The 22,830-nt window shown below is 37.5% G+C and overlaps 1 protein-coding gene across 10 annotated transcripts in view; it reads left to right on the forward strand.

The window, feature by feature from the left end:
- LOC123822047 (muscular LMNA interacting protein) overlaps positions 1 to 22,830 on the forward strand; it is a 232,971-nt gene that overhangs the window by 205,139 nt on the left and 5,002 nt on the right. For 4 of the 10 annotated variants that reach the window (XM_045843868.1, XM_045843869.1, XM_045843871.1 and 1 more), the window contains 2 exons: positions 18,521 to 18,574; positions 19,921 to 21,954. The exons of 1 other annotated variant lie outside the window; for it this stretch is intronic. In XM_045843868.1, the coding sequence (XP_045699824.1) occupies positions 18,521 to 18,574; positions 19,921 to 19,953 (87 nt within the window). In that variant the 3' untranslated portion in view covers positions 19,954 to 21,954. Of the gene's footprint in view, positions 1 to 18,520; positions 18,575 to 19,920; positions 21,960 to 22,830 lie in introns of those variants that run through there. 5 more of the 10 variants (XM_045843874.1, XM_045843870.1, XM_045843873.1 and 2 more) reach the window with 3 other exon arrangements.

Consider the following 22,830-nt stretch of genomic DNA (forward strand, 5'->3'; position numbering starts at 1 on the left):
GTGAGGAGACATATACTTGGAGAAAGATGATTTTTAAAGCTCTTGTAAAATAACACGTTGGTCCCTTAGAATTTATTGACCACTCTTGTGTTTTACAGCCATAGAGAAAATAAGTTGCCATCTGTTTGCCTCTTGTGCTGATGGAGGCACTAAGGAAAAATGAGTTCCTTGTATTTCAAAGCACGCAGCGGTCCCGGGCCCCTGCCCCTTCCCCATTACATGGTGTCCTAGATCAATTTCCTTAGAAGTAGAGCCAGAGACAGGAGTTTAGACTTTTCTGATATATTGAGGGTGTGCTCTTCAGAGAGACATCCTACAGAGGAGGGAGTAAATTCTAACTGGAAGGGGAAAAGCCTCCTAATTCACAGGCAGCGGAGTCTGGGCATAAATTGCAAAGTTATCCTCCATTGATAGCCCTTATGAGCAAGTCACTGGCTATGGGCCATGATGTGGAGAGAGGGTCAAGTCACTCAGCTTTAGGACTTCAACTCTACTGAGCATGTGGTCTGTGGAAGGCGGCAATCATGGGCCCCGACATGTCAAAGAAACCCTGATGGCAGCATTTATCTTTGCAAATTGAGTCTATGTACATCTACATACATACGTATATGAAGATATACACACAGACATAGATAGTTTACCCTTAACTGTGACTGCTTATCTAATCTCCTTTTAATGCTATTACTTTTTTAAAAGTCTTTTATATGCAGTTGAGTCACATGATTCATATGAAATTGCCATTATTCAACAGTTCTTAAAAACATCAGTTTTATCAATTTCAAATTCTTCAACCTAATTGTTTCTTTCACTGCTTTAATTTATTTTGTTAGCCTATTATACATTCTGTGCAACAAAAGCCGTACATGCCTTCTGTCATTTACATAGTCAAGGCATCACTTATTTTGAAACTTCAGGGCATAATTTGCCTGTGTTGCTTCTTCTTGCTTAACGTGGCTGTTGTTTTATCCCTTTTACTAAAATATGAACATAAAATTCTTTCAGATTGCTAAATTTTTTGAAGCTTATCCTTGTGTGACTGATTGAAATACAACCCAGACATTTCATTTAAGCCATAGGATAATGGTACCCATTTGCCCACATGTAAGCCGTAGGTTCTATTTGTTCTGTGAGTCAAACAGAAGTCTCTTTTGCAAATGAAAGATATGACTGTGGGGTTGAACTCTTTCTCAGACTGTATAAAAATATTCGTTTATCTTCTATGGAACACCGAAACACATTTTTAGCCCTTAAGGCATTTAAATAAAGTGTAAACCACCCCTTGCTTTGAAAGTATTAGAGGTAAACCATTGAAATTTTTGTAAACTTTGAGATTGTATTATTAGGAATATATGTTTATTATGATCCTGACTTCTTGTTCATTGTTCTTTTTTTTTTTTTTTACAAATATATAATATCTTTTTCTTTTGGTACTTTACAATATTTTTCTTAAATTCCATTTTAAAGATAAGATTGTTATTTCCTCTTTATTTTGGTTTATATTAGACAGATAAATCTTTTCCTCCTTTTATTTTCAACTTTGTATGCCTTCTTGTTTGTGTGTGTCTCTTGTTGACCATATATTTTCTGATCTTATTTTTTTTAATCTTGAGAGACTGCTCTTAATGTATGAGATTATCTCATTACATGACCTTAACCTGCCCTATTATTTTACATTGTCCATTATTACCATTTCTCATCTGTTTTCAGTTTTGTGTCCAATAGGTATGGTTTTAATTTACTAGCTTAAAATTTATTCATTGTATTTTGTTGTTACGATTTCTTTTCACTTAGGGTTCACATTCATGTTGATATACCCTTATCAACATCTTTGTCTTCTCTTAGTGATGTCACCGGGGAGAGAGACCTGAGTCAGGGCCCACCTGGAGCTGGTTCTCAGTTCTTGTCTCACTGCAAAAGACAAATTCAAGTGAGACAACACTTAAATAGAAATGAGATGGCAAGTTTATTTATGAAACACATACGAACACAAAGCTGTAAGCAGGCACCTGGCTAGTCTAAATGCTCCATCTATAGAGGAAATAAATTTGTCAGTAAGTTTGTTAGTAAGTGTTAACAAGTTTGTTCAATGCACTTGACCAAGGCTCCAAGAGGCACTCAGCTAACCTGAGTGGGCTGACTATTGGGGTTCAGGGATTATATACCTTAGTCAGCTTTTAGGTTCCCTCTCCATCTCCCTCTTCTAAATCTTGGGAGTAACATACAGCTACAAAGGCTTTTTTTCTCAGCTAGTAAAGACTCTTTGTCTACAGAGGCTCCCCTCTCCTGTGTTATCCCCTGCTTGTGATGTCTGCCAACCTGGCCATCTCATCCCACCAGGCTCAGGACTGCTGAGTTCATTGGTGACACCTGACTTCCTTTGGTTTCCAGCCCCCTGTTTTAAGTTCTTTGTTGGATTCTAACGGCAGTGGCCCCACTTTACTTTCCTGTTGGCCACTCATTTCCAGCTGCTACCTGCAGTAACAGTGAGACAAGTCCATTGGTCCCTTCTCTTATCCACTCTCATGTTGATTATGCTGATATGTTATGGTTATAATTTTTTCTCTCCCATGGTCTTTCATGGATTTTTAAAAAAATGGCAATGATACTCTTACTCAGAGTATTTTATTGCCATGCTTTCCTATATGTTTTGCTCTATCCTACAGTATTTATTTTTCTTACTGGAGTCTTTGATCCAAGAAAGCTTTTAAGTTGCGCCTTTATTTGGGAAGTATTCTGAGGCCTTTTATACCTGAGAATATATTTTATGGCTTTCACATTTGAATGACATTTTAACAGTTTATCAAATTTTAGGTGATAAAAGTTTAGATAAATTTTGTAGTATTAAAGAATGTTTATCCTAATTTTCAAAAAGCTACTAACATAACAAAACTAAACATAGAGTTTTTCTACTGGCTTCTTAGCAATCAGTAAATGACCTGTCTATTTTATGGTTTAAGTGTGAATAAAGAAGTATCATGGCTATTAGTAAGTGTTTCTAGCAGGAACACAGCAGGAAGTAAAAACATACAGATTTTCCAGAGAGTAGGCCTTAGACTGTAGCGAGGCTCAGGGAAGCGGGACTATCAGACTCTCTCAGGGATGGCTGCAGTCTAAGGCCAAGCTGCCATGGCTGGCAGGATAGTTAGGGCAAGGACAAGGAGTGGGGACAGGACACTGAGAGTGTACTGATAATTTAAAGATGTGTAACCCACATAGTTCGGAAGTGTCTACCTCATTCCTGAAATGTAGTTTAAAACAATGTGTAGGGAGATGGGTGATGGAGGAATAGCGTCCAATTCCAGGGAGGCAGGGCTGGCAGACACCCTACTGGAGGCCACCCGCCAGTCACCTGTGGATGACAGTCCTTAGCTCATATGCCTGCCAACCATTTATACGTCCTCTCTGTCTTCCTCACCCCTCCCCCAACCATTCTCAAAGATGCTGGAAATATAGTGTTAGGAGAAAACAGAGTGGTGTCTGGTAGGGGGCCTCTGGAGATGGACAGCATGGATTAACCCCATCACAATCATGCCTGTTCTTCCTCTTAAGGCACTCTTCCAAGATTTTATGATACATCAGTTCACATCTGTTGACATAGTCCTGGGTTCTGGGATAGGTTTCTTGCAACTTGGGGTAACTGCTTGAAAATTAGGAATGGTTTGGATGGAACTAAGCAGGCTATGACTTGAAAAATATTTATGTAGTTGAGGGTCTTAATACAGAGTTGTTTATTTACTATTATATATCACATTGGCATAAAATAGCTAGTACCCCCATAGTCTATAGAAAAGAAATAAAGGGGAGAAAAAATTGCCATCAACATTGTCTTTTGTGAAGAAAGAGACATTTGGTTTGTGATTATGCTAGGGTTAGTATGATATTGAAACAAATTGGAAATGATATTTTGTCTGTAGTACTAAGTACTAACTGTGTCCTTAAAGAATAGGAGGAAGAAAGAACAACAAATATACTTCCTTGTCAATTCCAATTTTAGTTTCTGAAATTTATTCTGAGGTCTAAAGTGGTGTTGGAATATAGATTCTGCTACATTTTCATTACAGCCAGAGAACTGTGCAGTGAAAAAAGTGAATGGTGTAGTTAATCCCCTTGGGGTGGTTTTCTAGTTGAGAAAGAAGCAACTGCAGAGGAAAAATTGTGAGTAAATATATAGGGATGTGGTTTGTTTTTAAAACAGGCTGAACACATATTAGATGGGAAAATAATTCCATTATACTGTCCTTTATTTTTTTTTTTTAAGATTTTACTTATTTATTCCTAGAGAGAAGGCAAGGGAGGGAGAAAGGGAGAGAAACATCAGTCTGCTAGAGAAATGTCAATCGGTTGTCTCCAGCACACGCCCTGCCCAGAGACCAGGCCCGCAACCCAGCCATGTGCTCTGATAGGGGAATCAAGCTCTGCTTTTGCAGAATGACACCCAACCAACTGAGCTGCACCAGTCAGGGCTCTGTCGTGCTGTCCTTTAGATGGTGGTCTTTGGGGAGAAAATTCTAACATGCCCCAAGTTCCGTGCCTCTGGAAGGCAGAGGAAAGGCCAAGAATAAAATAGTGTAATGTGAGAATTTTTAGCCGTATCTCAAAAGACTTTTCCCAAAGATCAGAGCAGAAAATTCTTGTTTTCTTACTGGTATTAGACTAGTATAAGGCTTACTGGGACTTAGACTGCAGTGTAATAATAGTAACGACTAACAGCTAACAGCAAGTTTTCTGCAGGTTTACAAAATGATTAACAAGTACCAAATTCCAATTGAGTATATGATAGTACTCAGGGAATACACAAAGGAATGTTGTGAAATTTAATAGTGTTTATAAAATTTCCTGTAAGGAGCAGGTGTTATGGCTAAGAGCTGATAATAGGGATCCCAGGTAAGATCTATGAGATCTATGCAGAGCTCATTTTTGCTGTTGCTATAGACATTGCTTCTACCTCAGCCATGGCTCATTGCAGGAGACCCCTAAAAGAAAGAACCTTTTTTTTTTCTAAACAGCATCATTTATCAATCAACTGATTTTTGCTGAAGCATCACAGATTCATTGAGTTATCTAAGTGGACTAGGAACTGAAACTCGTCCAGTTAGGGCCCAGATTTTGAAAGAGAGGACACTGAGGCCCAGAGACAAAGTGATTTTCCCCATGTCACTTAGGGAGTTAGTGGCATCAACAAAATCATAAAATCACCAAAGATAGATGCTGTACCTGTAACTTCTAAAAGTTAATATTTAATCTATTGATGGCCTGTAATGTTTAAAAATATTTCAGGCTCATGCAGAGGAAATCTTTACAACATATGGGTGGGAGTAGCATATTTGTGACTGTCACTAAAAGTAGCTTCTCCCTCATAGCACATCTCATGAGCTATTTTCATTAAGGAAAAACTCAGAGCACTGCCCACATTTTGTTCCAAGGCATAGAATCTTCACGATGAAATCAATCAACTAGTTTCTGGGGCAAGGATGCTAAGATGTCATGGGCCTTAGCCTCCAGCAGCTTACAAACTTTCTGGTTAATGAGACAAACTCATATTTAATAGCCTTCCTTGATTTAACAAGCATTTCCAAGGCTTACTCTTTTGCTTCCTAAGTGGAGTTGATGCATACTAAATACCTACACGATAGTCCTCCAGCCTTAGTTCCTGACATTCTGAGACTCATTTTGCCCATTTACCCTGAATTTTCTCCCTGTCTTCCACTCAGTCATTTCTTTTCAGCTACTAACCCCATATGCATTTTCTAGTCCCCTATAATGCTAACAGGAGATTTATCCTTTATATTCCAGCCTCTTGGGAAAAGATTCCTTCATCCTTCTAGATTAGGTCAGATTTATCTGCTATGAACACAGCACTTTGAACTTTTGCTTCAGAATACATTATTTTGTGTTTGTTTCTAATTATTTCTGATTTTTATAATTGCTTGTATTTTGCCAAGTATACTGTGCAACCACATTTTTGGCCCAAACTTACAGGAAAAAAATCTTTTAATTTTTTAATTCAATTGTTTATTTATATTTAGAAACAAAATCAATTATTGTTTTCCAGGCTATTATTTTGCATACAGATATTGTTACTGCTTTCTAGAGTCATGCTTTTAATGCATAAGCATAAATAAAAGAATTAAGAACATTTATATAGAAATGGAATTAGTACTACCCATGTATAATGTGAATCCTTATTTTTCCCTTAGAAATTTGGGCAAAAAAGTGTATATCATATATGACTCAATATAGTACACCTGTCCTTCCAAGGGTAAGGATAATGAGTATTTGTTCACTGACATGTAGCAAAGTGCCTGGGACATTTGTAGGCACTTAATAAAAGTAATTGTGCTAAATTATTTAATTAGGCAATTGCAATACCACATAACTAATTAGGAAATTTTTGATATAGTTAATTTTAGTTGTGAACAAATATTTTTAAAGCATCAACTGCATCCATTCATACAAAAGTGTTGTTTATGGCCTCACTGTTAGAAATGCTTAAGAAATAGAGGCAGGAGGAACCAAGTGATCTGATCCAAGTGCCTTTATTTGATGCTGTGCTTATAGATGGGCTGAGTCTGGATCCACTGCAGCCCTGGGAAGGCAAGAATGGGGTTTTTAAAAGAAAAAGTGCTGGGTTTATAGGGGGATACAGGAGGGAGTTAGTCTCTTGTTCTTCTAGGCAGTTGCCTCAGGGTTTCGGGATATGAGTTGGGACAATGGTAGGTAAAGGGCCAGCCTGGTCCCAGGTACAGGAAGATCAGTCTGACCACCGGCCATCATGGCTAGTGTCAGATGTCTGTTGTGAGAAGTGGGAGAGAGTTTCAATTAAGCTGCACACTACCAGTTGAGTTGGGATAACTGAGTCATGAGTAGTCCAGGGGGCTGGAGAACTGGCCTGACTCTTTCACTCACTACTCAACCTATGGTAGCATTAGCATCAGTTTAGAGTCCTTTAGAAATTCAGACTCTAGGACCACTCTCCAGACTTGGTGTGTCAGAATCTGAAATTTGTAAGACTCCCTGGGTACTTCCTCCTGTGCACTGGTGTATGTTGTAAATCAGGAATTCAAAACTCCATTGTTCTGGTAGGCCAGATTCCCTAACTGACTGAAGTAAGCCAGATAGTCATGTGTAAGCACTATAACAGGTTAGCTCTGACCTTTGGCATTCTCTTAGCGGGCATGGTGGGACTGTGCTGACATGGAGGTTATTAGCTTCATCTAAAGGGGTGGGCTGGCACACAGAGCAAAATGGCAGTGAGAACTTCGGGCAGTTCAAGAGAAACACAGACTTGCAAATATTGTCTGTGAACTAGAACACTGACAACAAAGGACTGTGTAAAGCAGAAGGACTGTGAGGGTCAAAGAGAACACATGTGTGTGACAGTTCTGGTTCAAAGGTCTGTCACTTACAGAGTTTCATATAAATGAGGAGGCTTTTAGGAATGCAGCAAACACTTCCTGACTCTTCACTAATATAGACAGACTTTAATTCTGCAAATCAGAAAATGCTCTGTTTCCTCTAATCACTTCATTCACTCTTTCTTTCATTAATTTATTCATTTGGTACTCTGTGTCTACTCAGTACTGAGGGACCCTGTGCCAGGTGCAGGAGACTAAAGATGAATAACATGTAATCTACATGTTTCCCATGGCTGACATCTCATAATCATTACTTTATATATCATGAAATGCTATATTTTATGTAGGAATTGCTACAGTAATTTGTCATATCTCTTTTGAGAGATTTCCTTAAGAAGGTTTCACTCTAGCTTGAGTAGTTCACAGATCTAGATGGGGAGACAGATGTAGAAGGTACAGCTTATGTAGACAAATAGAGTAAGGGAGTTTAACAAAAGGATGTGGTAAAGCAAACAAAACAATCCCAAATAGTGTGTGTAGCGCCCTTGACAGTTTTTAAATGTTAACATTTCTTGCATCACTTCCCCAGCTTCATAATTTCTGGCAGACAAGAAAACCTACTTCATCTTCATGCAGCAGCGAGAGCTATTGCACACAGGCGAGAGCTTTGAAATCTGTTTCTCAGGTAGATCAGAGACCTGATTAAGTGATTTAGACACATCTTGCATGTTTCCTTCTAGTTGTAGGGTTTTCATTTCTCTAGTTGGTTTGAGAGAATTTTATCTTTGTCATACAAGTTCCTGTTACATCTGGAGAAGCAGTGACATTTACAGGAGAGCCCCATACTGGTGACAAACATTTCAAAAAGCTTTATATTCGTTTAGTGGCAGCTGTGATCAAGTGTAATAAAAATCAACTGGACATTTTATTCAAATACCACTTGTTGATGATCCCACAATGGTGAATGAGCGCAGGTCTAATTAGTCCATTACACAATTATCTGGGACTGAAGTCTGCATCTAGGATAACAGTATGTTTTGTCTTATTTAATCTGAGCTTTCTCTTCCATCCACCCTTCTATATTGAATAATGACTTCATGAAAAAATTTGTAACTTTTTTCCTTCTTTTTTTAAAATTTTAATCATTGTTCAAGTACAGTTTTCTCCCTTTTACTCCCATTCCAGCCCACCCACACATCCCTCCCCACTTCCCTCCCATTACCACCCCCACTTAGTTTTTGTTCATGTGTCCTTTAAATTTGTTCCTGTAAACCCTTCCCATTCTCCCCTGAAATTCCCTCTTCTCGCCGCTCTGAACACTGTCATCCTGTCCTCTATTTCAGTGTCCATGACTATATTTTGCTTGTTTCTTTGTTTTGTTGTTTAGGTTCCTGTTAAAGGTGAGATCATATGGTATTTGTCTTTCACCGCCTGGCTTATTTCACTTAGCATAATGCTTTCCAGCTCCATCCATGCTGTTGCAAAGGGTAGGAGCTCCTTCTTTCTTTCTGCTGCATAGAATTCCATTGTATAAATATACCATAGTTTTTTGATCCATTCATTTACTGATGGGTATCTAGTTTGCTTCCAGTGCTTAGCTATTGTAAATTGTGCTGCTATGAACATTGGGGTGCATAGGTTCTTTTGGACTGGTGTTTCAGGGTTCTTAGAATATAGTCCTAGCAGTGGAATTGCAGGGTCAAAAGGCAGATCCATTTTTAGTTTTCTGAGGAAGTTCCATAGTGTTTTCCATAGTGGTTGTACCAGTCTGCAGTCCCACCATGTGCACTAGGGTCCCCTTTTCTCCACAACCTCTCCAACACTTGTTTGTTGCTTTGTTTATGATGGCCATTCTGACTGGTGTGAAGTGGTACCTCACTGTGGTTTTAATTTGCATCTTTCTGATAGCTAGTGATATTGAACTTAATTTCATGTCTCTTTGGATTCTATGTATGTCCTCCTTGGAGAAGTGTCTGTTCCTGTGCCCATTTTTTTAATTGGGTTGCTTGTCTTCTTAGAGTGGAGTTGTGTATGTTCTTTATATATTTTGAGATTAAACCCTTGTCTGAGGTATCATTGGCAAATATGTTTTCCCATACAGTTGGTTCTCTTTTAATTTTGATACTGTTTTCTTTAGCTGTGCAGAAGCTTTTAATTTTGATGAGATCCCCTTTGTTTATTCTTTCCTTTATATCCCTTGCTCTAGGGGACATGTCAGTAAAAAAGTTTCTGCATGAAATATCTGAGATTTTCCTACTTACATTCTCCTCTAGGACTTTAATGGTGTCACAGTTTATATTTAAGTCTTTTATCCACCTTGAATTTATTTTTGTATAAGGTGTAAGTTGGTGTTCAAGTTTCATTTTTTTTGCATGTCGCTGTCCAGTTCTCCCAACACCATTTGTTGAAGAGGCTATTTTTACTCCATTTTATGTTGCTGCCCCCTTTGTCAAATGTGAATTGACCATAGAGACTTGAGTTTATTTCTGGGCTGTCTGTTCTGTTCCATTGGTCTATGTGCCTGTTTTTATGTCAGTACCAGGCTGTTTTGATTACAGTGGCCTTGTAGTATAGTTTAGTGTTAGGTATTGTGATCCCCCTAATTTACTCTTCTTTCTCAAAATTGCAGCAGTTATTCAGGGGCATTTATGGTTCCATATAAATTTTTGAAGTGTTTTTTCTATGTCTGTGAAATAAGCCATTGGTACTTTAATAGGTATTGCATTGAATGTGTAAATTGCTTTGGGTAGTATGGACATTTTGATGATATTAATTCTTCCAATCCATGAACACGGTATATGTTTCCATTTGTTTGTATCTTCCTTGATTTCTTTCCTCAGTGTTATGTAGTTTTCTGAATACAGGTCTTTTACCTCTCTGGTTAGGTTTATTCCTAGGTATTTTATTTTTCTTTTTGCTATTTCAAATGGGATTTTTTTCTTGATTTCTGTTTCTGCTGTTTCATTGGTGGTGTATAGAAATGGCTTTGATTTCTGAATATTGATTTTATATCCCACTGTTTTGCCAAATTAATTTATTAGGTCAATCAGCTTTTTGGTAGAGTCTATAGGATTTTCTATGTACACTATCATGTCATCTGCAAACAGTAACAGTTTTGTTTCCTCTTTTCCAATTTGAATGCCTTTTATTTCTTTTTCTTGTCTGATCACTGTGGCTAAAATGTCCAGTACTATATTGAATAGAAGTGATGAAAGTGGACGTCCTTGTCTCATTCCTTATCTTAGTGGAAAAGATTTTAATTTTTGCCCATTGAGTATGATGTTGGCTGTAGGTCTCTCATATATGGCCTTTATTATGTTGAGGAATGCTCCCTCTACTCCCACTTTGCAGAGTGTTTTTATCATAAATAGATGCTGTATCTTATCAAATGCTTTTTCTGCATCTATTGATATGATCATGTTGTTTTTGTCTTTGCTTTTGTTTATGTGATGTATTTCATTTACTAATTTGAGAATATTGTACCATCCTTGCATCTCTTGGATGAATCCCACTTGGTCATGGTGTATGATCTTTTTGATGTACTGTTGGATGAGGTTTTCCAATATTTTGTCGAAGATTTTAGCGTCAATGTTCATCAGCGATATTGGCCTGAAGTTTTCTTTCTTTGTTGTGTCTTTATCTGGTTTTGGAATTAGGATGATGTTGGCCTCATAAAAGAGTTTGGGAGTCACCCATCTTTTTGGATTTTTTGAAATAGTCTGTGAAGGATAGGGGTTAGCTCTTCCTTCAATGCTTTGTAGAATTCTCCTGTGAAACCATCTGGTCCAGGGCTTTTGTGTGTTGGGAGTTTTTTGATTACTGCTTCAATTTCTTTTGCTGTTATTGGTCTGTTCAGGCTTTCTGCTTCTTTTCCATTGAGTTTTGGAAGATTATATTTTTCAAGAAATTTGTCCATTTCACCTAGGTTTTCAAATTTCTTGGCATACAGTTCTTCATAGTAATTTCTTATAATCCTTTGTATTTCTGTGGTATCTGTTGTAATCTCTCCTCTTTCATTTCTGATTGTGTTTATTTGGGTCTTCTCTCTTTTTTTCTTGATGAGTCTGCTTAAAGGCTTGTCGATTTTGTTTATCTTTTCAAAGAACCAGCTCCTGGATTCATTGATCCTTAGAATTGTGCTTTTAGTCTCTATGTCATTTAATTCTGCTCTGATCTTGGTTATTTCCTTCCTTCTACTTGCTCTGGTCTGTCTTTGTTGTTGTTCCTCGAGTTCTTGTAGATGTAGGGTTAGGTTGTTTGAAAAATTTCTATCTTTTTTAGGTGGGCCTGTATCGCTATGAACTTCCCTCTCAGGACTGCCTTCGCTGTGTCCCATAAGTTTTGGGTTGTTGTGAGTTCATTTTCATTTGTTTCCAGAAACCTTTTGATTTCTTCCCCAATTTCATTTTTGACCCAATTCACTGTTAATATCACGCTATTTAATCTCCATGATTTTGAGTGTTTTGGGTTTTTTTTTCCTTTGGTTGGTTTCTAGATTCAGTCCCTTGTGATCTGAGAAAATGCTTGGTATGATTTCAATTTTCTTGAAATTGTTGAGGTTTGTTTTGTGTCCTATCATGTGGTCTATCTTTGAAAATGTTCCATGTACATTTGGAAAGAATGTGTATTTAGCTTCTTTGGGTTGGACGGCTCTCTATATATCAGTTAAGTCCATTTCATCTAGGGTATTGTTCAATGCCACAATATTTTTGTTGATGTTTTGTTTGGAAGATCTGTCCATTTTTGACAGTGTGGTGTTAAAATCCCCCACTATAATTGTGTTGCTGTCAATATCTTTCTTAAAGTCGTCTAAGATTTTCTTGTGTATTTGGGTGCTCCTATTTTGGGTGCATATATATTTACAATATTTATGTCTTCTTGGTGGATTCTTCCCTAGAGTATTATGTAGTGACCTTCTGGGTCTCTCATTGTGGCCCTTTTTTGAAGTCTATTTTGTCCGATATGAGTATTGCTACCCGGCTGTTTTTTCCTGTCTATTTGCTTGGAAAATTTGTTTCAAGTCCTTCACTTTCAGCCTGTGCACGTCTTTTATCCTGAGGTGGGTCTCTTGTAGACAGCAGATATGTGGGTCATTTTTTTCTTATCCATTCAGCTATTCTATGTCTTTTGATTGGAGCATTTAATCCATTTACATTTAAGGTTATTATTGACAGGTACTTATTCATTGTCTTTTATGTACGGGTGTTCCTCTCTTTCTCTCTCTCTTTTCCGTCCTTTCATTAAAGAAGACCCTTTAGAATCTCTTGCAGAGCTGGTTTGGTGGAGGTGTATTCTTTTTTACTTCTTTTGTCTGAGAAGCTTCTTATTTGGCCTTCTATCTTGATTGAGAGCCTTGCTGGATATAGTAGCCTTGGTTGCAGACCTCTGGTTCTCATTACCTGGAGTATTTCTTGCCATTCTCTTCTGGCTTGAAGTGTTTCCATTGAGAAGTCAGCTGTTAGCCTTATTGGGGCTCCCTTGTATGTTACTTCCTGTTTCTCCCTTGCTGCCTTTAAGATTCTCTCTTTGTCTTGAAATTTTGCCATTTTAATTATGATGTATGATCCTAATGATCATACATCACAAGACACAATGATGAGTCTTGAGGTAGGCCTCTTTGGGTTCCTCTTGACTGGGACTCTCTGTATTTCCTGGATTTGGGTGACTTTTTTTCTCATCAAATTAGGAAAGTTTTCCATCATTACTTTTTCAAATAGGTTTTCTATCCCTTGGTCTTCTTCTTCTCCTTCTGGTATCCCTATTATACAGATATTATTACATTTCATATTGTCTTGCATTTCTCGTAATCCCTCTTCATTTTTTCTGAGCCTCTTTTCCTCCTCTTGCTCTTTCTGGATGCTGTTTTCTACTTTGTCATCCAGCTCGCTAATCCGATCTTCTGCTTCATCTATCCTGCTTTTCATTCCTTCTACTGTGTTCTTCAGTTCAGAAGTTGTATCCTTCATTTCCTCTTGGCCCTTGTTGATAGTTTCTATTTCCTTTTTCATATTGATATAGTTTACAGTGAGTTCATTGTAGCTTCACTGTAGTTTCTGGTAGCTCATTGTGAGCTCATTGAGCTTCCTGATAATCATTGTTTTGAACTCACTATCTGATAGTTGAGTTGCCTCTATTTCATTTAGCATTCTTTCTGAGGCTTCATCCTTTCCCTTCATTTGGGGATTGTTTCTTTGTCTTCTCATTGTTCATGAGACTCATCTTATTAGCCTCTGTTTCTTAAATTGATCTGTTCTGGTTCCCTGTGTTTATGGTGTGAACTTCTGTGGTAGAGTACCTGTGAGATTCAGAGGTGCAGTCTCCTTCGGGTATCCTGGTGTTCACAGCTTCCTCCTATTCTTTTTTTGTGATCAGTTGGAAGAGTAAGGCAAAATGGTTTAAGACAGCAACACGGTATTCTATGATATTTACAGTAGCAGCCAGTATAGAGGAGATGGGAGATCCTTTGGCTATGTATAGTGTTAACCGTGATCTTCCACCCCACTAGCCATGTTTTAGAAAGGATGGAAAGAAGATAAGACTCTTATTGGGGACAAAAGGATTGTTAGTTGGATCTAGAAAGCTATGAGGCTGTGGAAGGTCAGATTCTGAGGTAGGGTGGGAATAAAGATTAGTAAATAGGAGTAATGTGTAAAAGAATAGAGATAACCCCTGCAATAATAGAGTTCAGGAAATTGCGAAGTGGGCTGAGATCAGGGAGGGGTGTTGTGTAGTCTTTACAATTGTATGAAATAGGTCTTATTTACAGTAATATTAAAGCAACAATCATGTGGCAGAATCTATGAGATCTAGATAACAAGAATAAGGAGTATAGAACCTTGAGTGGTACACTAATGGAACACAAATGAAGAACAGTAAATTAGCAACACACTGTGAATGAGATAACAGGGGGAACCTATCCAAAGGACAGTATAACCAGCCACGCAAAGAAGATTATACAGAAAGAAAAAGAATACCAAAATACTATTAAAATAAAAAATGTCAGAAAAAATGATAATACCAATTTGCAGTAACTTGGAGGCTCAAAAGAAAAAGGGGGGAAAAAAGCAGAAGATGGAATGCAGGAGAGATAAATTTGGAGTGGAAGGAATAACAGTAGGATGAAAGGAAGAGAAACATAAGGAATTGAGAGATATAAAAATAATAATAATTAAAAAATAAAAAGTTACTTAAAAAACAAGATAAAATCAAACAATCAAACAACAACAGCCAAAAAAAAAACCCCAAAAAAACAAACAAAAAACCCCTTCTTGTTGGTTTCTAACTGGCCAAACCAGTTTTTCTGGTCTTGCTGGCTTCAGCAGGCTGAGGGGCGATTGGAATGCTTTTTATTCTTCCCAGTGAGCACTCAGTCAGTCTCTCATGTACAGTCCCCAGGGCTGACCGAGCGCTCTCCCCAGAGCTGATCTGATGCCTTTCCGCAGGGCCCAGGGTGTGGGTATGGGTGCTCCCAAGCATGCTCTTCAGAGCTCACTGCTGCAGTCCCCTGGGCTCTGGGGTCCCGCAGAGCATCTGAGTCTTTTCCAGGTTCATGGTGTAAGTTCCAGGGATCTCGAGGGGTTGCACCCTTCCCCCCATTTCCCCATTGCGGGCTCCAGGAATCTGAGAAGCACCTGCATCTTTTCCAGGTTCACAATGTGAGAGTCGGGAATCCCAAAGGGGCATGTGCTTCCCTAAGTTCACCACCGCAGGCTCCAGAATCCTGAGAATGCCCAAGCCCTTTCCTTGTTCAGGGTTGTGGGGTCTGGGTCTTCCACAGAACCACACTCTCACTGGGTTGTAGGCATGGGCACACAGCGAGGCCGCTCTTGGTCGAGCAGGCTGGGGCACTCACTTTTCCCAGGGCTAGGCGTGGGTGCTTGCATCTCCTGTGTGACTGTCTCTTAGTCTCGCTCCCCTCTCTGTGCCTTCAGGCAACAAGGCCTCCCCCAGTGCTGCTCAATCCTTGTGGTCCGGAGAGGGAGCAGTGACTCTGCTATCCTGGGTGCCCTTAGGCAGACCCTGGGGCACCAGGCCTGGGGGCTACAACCTCCTTGGTCCCTACACTGATCCCTGGGCCCTTATTATCCTGAAGCAGTCTCCTTACTGTCTGGTTTTTCAATGTCCGCTATAATTTTTGATGACATGTTTTCATAAATGTTGCGATATTGTTGGGTCCTTGCTCTGTTCCTCCACAGATCGGCCAGTTTCTCTCCTGAGTGTAGGGGAAGGGGAATACACTCCCTCCTACAATGCCGCCATCTTTCCGCTCCAAATTTAGTAACTTCTTATTTTATTTTTTTGAGACCAAACACTCATTTGTTCTCCAGAACAACAAATAAACAGGGTTAGAAGATTCTTTTTGTCCTTCATTATTTGTCAACTCTCTCTAGGTATATGTTCTCCCTATATAGATAGCCAGCCATTCACCTACATACATTTTATTTTAATGTTTTTGGTTTATCATTTCCATTCTGACTGTGAGAGCATTTTCACATCATTTTAGCTTTTCTCCCAACTTAACATATTTAGTCCTCTTGCATTAAAAAAATCTCTGCATTCAGCAGAGATATCAATATTCAACATTATTTCTTTTATGTTGTTGTTCAGTTACAGTTGTGCCACTTTTTCCCCATTGCTTTTCCCTGCCCTGCCCACCACTCTGCTCCCACAGTCTTACATATTTCCAGCATTTCCCAATTTTTCTTTCCTAATCAACAAAATACCAAAGTGTCTAACTTCACTAATCCTAAACAGTAGGGAGGCTTACAGTCACCCAGCAAAACTTGAGTCTATTCTCTTTTCTAAGGCAATGCTTAATTTAAACTTTTTTCTTTATTTTCTGTCTCTGATTAATTAAATATCTTCCAGTTTCCTTCTCATCCATATTTTGTACTTCAGCTGCATTGACTTTTTCTGAAGTGAAGATCTAATCACACATGCCCCTTTGTCACTTAGAATAGTTAGTTCAAGGGCTTCTCACTGCCTAGAGAGTGAAGCCCAGCCTCCTTCTCTGACACACAAGCTCCATTGCAGTGTGCCTCCTCCATGACCTTTCGCAGCTACACCAGCCACTTCTCAAGTGCTTCTTATCTCTGAAAGGGACACTCTTGCCTTTAGTGCATGGCTTTTCCTTTTGCACAATGGTACAAATCACTCCCAATCCGTGTCTCCCCCTGCCCCATCTCCTGAGTCTCCTTCCCAGGAACCTACTGCCACTTCCCACTCACTGTGAAGGCACAGTCTCTGGAGACTGTCGCCCTAGATTCTAATCATGGATGTGCCACTTCCTACTTCTGGACTTTCGATGTTATTCTCCCTTTCAGTTTTAGTTTCCTCATCTGTGAAACAGGGTGAAACTAGTGTTCATCTCACTAGATTGTTGTGAATTTATGTGAGAACTTAGTAAATGGTTATGACTAAATCTATTAATAATGTCCCATTTTATTTAGTGTTTTTGGTCAGCTTGAAGATAATAAAAAGATCATAAATAGAAAAAAAACACTACAAAGCCAAATATAAATGATTTGGGGATTGTCAATTAATTAGAATCAGTCATTTTCGTTCTCTTTTGTTGATTAGGATGGTTAACACATAGTTTTTGAAATTCAAAATTAAAATGAAATAAATCTAAATGAATAAATACCTATATTGAAAAAAGAATGGAATGTAAAAGTAGCTATGACATAATTACTCAACTGCTTTTCTAATCTCAGTAAGTATTTTATTGGGAGAGTTCCAATGTTTTCAAATTTCAGAATATTTATCCTATCCTATCTTAGGAGACTAGGAAAATGAAAATTTGACATTGTGCTCTGATGATTCATGTAATTACCACAGCACTTAGCTTAGGCATGCTGAAAATTTGGCTACCTCCAGGACCAATTACCTGGGTCTGAGGTTTGCAGCAGTACATAGGGTCTGATCTTAAACCAGGCAGCAGGGGATCCTGATGAATAGGAGAAAATAGGTGCTTTCAGATGATTTCTGGAATACTATTTAGATCTCTAGTTGGCTCAGGGTAAGATTATACTTCTATTTGAAGCAGCGTGTTCTAGAGTAGTTAGAAGGAGCCCTGATGTTATACCCAGGAGATTTCATAGTTGGGGACATAGTGCAATGGCTGGTATTTAGTGGTGTTATAGATTTACATAAGAGAAGGTTCCATTCCTAAAAATCTGCCAGGACAGAGGGAAGTCTGAGGAAAGGTGAGGGGTATTTCCTTGGTCTCCTTGATAGCCAGTGTTGGCACTCTCCTGGATGATTGTTTCCTGATTTTTCTAGGATAATAGAAGAAACAGGGAATGTTTTTGGCAAAATGGGTGTGCTGGTTACCCTAAAGTTGGAGTGAGGAGATGTGGTCAAAACAAAAAAAATTAATAGATTTATTACAAATGATTGCTCTTCTTGCCTCTCGGCACGTGTGTGTGTGTCCCTCATTCAGTCTCTTCCTTGTGTGTGTCTAGTACCTTCCTCTATGTTAATAGGGTTAAGTGTATGTGTAGTACTCAGAAGACCAATGGGATAATAGAAACTCTTATATATGCAGAAGGACCTCCCTTCCATTAAAGTGTCACTATGTTGTACACTACATTATAACAACATCGTCTGGGAAGATTGCAGTGATTATTAAGTCCCTTGTGTATTGAGACTATTAATGTTAACAATAATGCACAATGCTTCCATTCCAAGTAAGCATTTACATCTGTAGATACATCTGCATTTACCATGGGTCTGAGCATGATTTATTTCTTTTGCTTTGGAATTTTTCAATTTGAGGCCTTTTGTGAGAGTTGACATGAATACAGCTTTGTTTCTCTTTGTAACGTCTGTCAGTTAGTTTTAATAATTCATTAATTCAATAAACATTTAATAACTATCTATGCTACATGCCAAGCACTGTTAGAGTTTACATGGAACAGAAAAACAAGTAAGGTGTGGGCCTGTGCTCCAAGCATTCACCATCTGCTAAATTTTTTTCTATGGTAAGAATATCTTTCTTTATTTTTAATAACAATCAAATTTTAATGTTTATATGTGATAGAATCTACTATGATCAACAATAGTACACTTTATGCCATTATTTAGCTATCTATCTAAATGAAATTTAATCATTATTTCTCCTTACTTCTACCCTTCATCACATCCTGGGCATCTTCTCTATGAAGCTGAGTCATCCAATGGTGGCTATTCCTGAACATGAAACTCTTGATTCCAAAGAGGTAAATGTAAGATACAATCGGAGATTTTGTTTTCCATCCATATCCATGTAATATTAGATTGTAGGGATAAACTAATGTTATTTAAAAATATATTAATGTAATTGTGGGGTTTTTAAAAGAAAGACTTAACTGGCCCACTTTATGTTTGTTAAGGAGAACCTGATAGCTAAGTGAATTTTTGCTGCTTCTCAATGTGGAAGGTTGCTTTAGAGGTTCTCATGCAGGTAGCACCTCGATCACCAACTAACTCCTTCTATCCTGACTTTCTTTGTGATTTTCTCTTTGGATTCATTGTGAAGCCACTGATGCCTTTTTTTTCTGGAGGGTCAGTAGGTGTCACCTAATACTTACAGTGTATCTTCTGAGTCAGAGGTCTCTGTATTCCATGGTGTCTCAGTTTCTAGCCCCCCAAGTGAATTTTGCATGTGGCAAGCAGCATACAGACAAAAGCATGCCAGCTCAGACACAGCCTATAAATTTCATGTAAATGTTTAGCCACTTTCAAACTTTGAAAGACCAAAAAAATACATTTTTAAAAACTCATTTTTATTTTTGTTAATGACACAAAAAAAATTCTGTAAGTTTTTTTTTAAATTTTGTGTTTAGCAAAATATCAACAGCAAAAATAATTGAACAATGCTTTCTCCTTCTACATCCTCTCAGGCAAAGTGATAAATGTAAAAACAAAAGTGACTTTTTAAAAGAACTTCTTAAGAAAGGAACAAGTGAGCTCACCCATCCATTTCAGACACCCTCACCAATGAGCCATGCTCAGTTTTGCAGCCTCCAATTTTATGGGGAGAAAAGCCCCATTATTTCTACTTCTACAAAAGAAGTAGAAATAATAAAATTCCAAATAGAATCTGAATATTTTCCCCAAAGTATCTTTTCCACATTTTGGGGCATATTATTCAGTTTTCATAAACCGACATCTTATTTCTGCACATTTTTAAAGCCTTACCATACAACACAAATGTGCCTTTTTATTATAACATTAGACATTAAAACATAAAAGATGTGTTAAGAATAGGTGTGGATTTATATACTTGGTCACATCTCTGATTTTTAAAAAATAGGATTACTGGTTCAATGAGTATTAACTTATGGAAAATTTTGATACATATAGCCAAATTGCATTCCTGAAAAACTGTAGCAGTTCATCCTAACAGAAATCTCTAGTAATACCTGTGTCTCATGTATACTTGTTGCATTGAGAATTATTATAATTGCCAGTTTATTGAGAGCTTACTATATGTTAAAATGTGTTATGCACTTTATATGCATTATCTTACTTAATCTTCACCAAACATTGTAAGTTAAGTACTATTATTATTCCCATCTTACAGATGAGGAAACTGAGGCTGAGGGAAATCAGCTAAAGCCACATAGCTGGACAGTGCACGATCAGGAGCCCAGATCTGACTGCCTGAAGCCTGTGCTGTTGAGCACTCTGCCATACCCTATCTAGCTCTCTATCTTCACCTAAACGTCTCTCTGTGTTATCTAAATCTGTCTCCCTGTTAAAATCATATTTTAAAATATTTGCTATATAAAAGGATAAATTATATTTTGTTCTAATTTGCATTTTAAAATTCTGTATTTTCTGTTACTTTTGTCTATTTTCTTCTGCATTAAGTTATGAATTTATCTACTGGTATGGTGGCATTGTTCTTAGTGCATTGTAAACTACCTTTATATATTAAGGATATTAACTCTTTGTCAAATATGCTAGCTCTTTTGGTGTGATGGTGAAAAATTGTGTAACAGTGAAAATTCAGACAAGCATATATGTCCAAAAAGAAGAATGGTGGAATAAATTTTGCACATTCCAGGTGAATGCATAAATCAAATATTCTCTTTCTTTCAAACTATAATTTTGGCTGAGGTTTATATAGGTGATAGCTATATAATAAGAATGTTTCTATACAATAATAGAAAATCAGCTGGTTGATTAAATAACAAAAGCACCGAGATGTAACAATAAATACTGAACTAAAAACTTCTGAATATTAGGTAATGCTGAAAGACTATGTTGAAAAAAGAATTGGGTAGAGGTAGTATTATAGTATTTTCTTTTTTCACCAATTACCATAACTCTAGAGACAAAACTTAAAATTAAACTAGTGAGTAAGATTGTCAAAAATGATTTGAATCTCAGACTTGAAATATATGAAAACACCACATAAGAAACTACAGTTTGAAGTTTAGCAATTGTGGGAAACAGTAAGTTAGATAATATTAAGGAAATGTAAATAATTAAGAAAAAGGACATTTTGTGCTTTTAGTGTTCTGTATTTTGCTTTTTAGTAAAAGTGGCACATTTTGGAGCAATTTAACACAATTTGTGGTTCCTTATGATATGTGGTCAGACTGTAATACTAATCTCTGTTTTCTTCCCTAAACTGTTTTTGTTGTTTACCTGCAAAGCATCAATCAAGAAGATTATCTGTTTTTAAATAGCAGTTCTAGTCTTTTAACTATATAGCCTCAGGAGGAAAGCATTCGAGTCACAAACCCAGTAAAGTGAACAATTATGGAAGAAACCTTCATGGGATCTCAAAATTTACCTCTTAGGTTTTCTCCCATTTTTTTAAAGACAGCAGTCTGTCTTTTTTTACTACGCTACTCCCATTTCTTGTGTTCCATTATTCTATTGTAGATTCTAGTTTTTTTTTAAATTACCTTGGTAATTCGTTTAAAACCAACAGACCTCAGATTTATCTGATTTGACCTGATTACTGTTTTCATAATTCATGTAATTTAAAAAGTACATTGAAAAAAGAACTAATTCAAAACAATCCACTTATCATCTAGTTCAGTGGTTGTCAAGTCTGGTAGAACATTAGAATCTGCTTTATGAAAGTCCCAGGAGCAGGGTTCCACTTCTGGCAAATTGAATCAAGGATCTCTGGAGGCGGACAAAGACATTGGTATGTTTTCAAATCTTGGTGATTCAAAATCACAAGAGTTGAGATCCTCAAATTCTAGCTTCTTCATTGGCAGTTAGGAAAGCCAAAAAAAAAATCAGTTATTCAATCATAGAAACAAAAACTTGAAAGTAAAGCAGGAGAATTATTTAAGAAATTAGTTTCAGGGGATGCTTTGAACTAATAGAAATTTGGGCCACACATACCTGTCTGTTGAAAAGGCTTATGTGTGTTTTAACTTGTGTAGAGTAATTTTGAGAGCTCTGTCCTATTGAGATTCATTATAATTTATTTAGTAAAATCTAACACTTTGTCTCTGTGTGTTCTTTGTATTCCACTCAGTTTTGGAAAATACTTAGGCTAAAGTCTTGCAAAGCATTTGGTGCAAGCTGAGGTTGGGGCTGGTGAATTCCAATGAATGTTTTATTTAGCATTTTATGTGGCACTTTAAAAAAATACTTGCTCACTTTGGCTGGGCCTCAGTTGGTTAGAGCCCTGTCCTGATGCACCAAGATTGCAGATTTGGCCCTGGCTGTTGTGGCTCAGTGGATTGAGTGCCAGCCTATGAACTAAAGGGTCACAGGTTCAATTCCCAGTCAGGGCACCTGCCTGGGTTGTGGACTAGGTCCATGGTGGGGGGCGCACGAGAGGCAATCACACATTGATGTTTCTCTACCTCTTTCTCCCTCTCTCTCCTCTCTCTAGAAATAAGTAAATAAAATCTTTTAAAAAATTGCAGGTTTGATCCATGGTCAGGGCACAAGAATCAACTAATGAATGCATCACTAAGTGGAATGACAAATAGATGTCTTTCTCCTTTCCTTTCTCTCTAAAATCAATCAATTTTTTTTTAAATTTGGTCATTGATGAACTCTCATACAAGAAGATGAGGTCTCAAAATAATCAGTTTTAATAGTCAGTTTTAATAAATAGTCAGCTGGCTGATCAATTTTCAAAGAAGTTCCCTTTCATAGATTTCAATTATTCACACCAGTGCAGTAATCTCCAAGAAGATATATAGCTAATACCATCTAATTCTGATCAAATGCCCTGCCTGACATTCATGATTTTTTGAGTAGGGTTACTTAGAAGAAAATAAATTCTTGTAGCAATAATTATTTCTGGTTGTATTCATCACGTTTTGTGAATTCAGCATCTCTTTGATCCACAACCACTCTATAGCCCACTTCTCTTTCTCAGGTTTAATTGTAAAAGTCCTATTGGGGAATGACATATAAACAGACCTGCCATTTTCACATTATCTACTACATGTGGCCCTATGCCTGTTTTATTTTATTTATTTTTTAAATTTTATTTTAGTCATTGTTC

This window comes from Phyllostomus hastatus, unplaced genomic scaffold, assembly GCF_019186645.2.
Source record: "Phyllostomus hastatus isolate PE091 unplaced genomic scaffold, TTU_PhHast_1.1 phas_contig_40, whole genome shotgun sequence".
NCBI classification, from domain to species: Eukaryota; Metazoa; Chordata; class Mammalia; order Chiroptera; family Phyllostomidae; genus Phyllostomus; species Phyllostomus hastatus.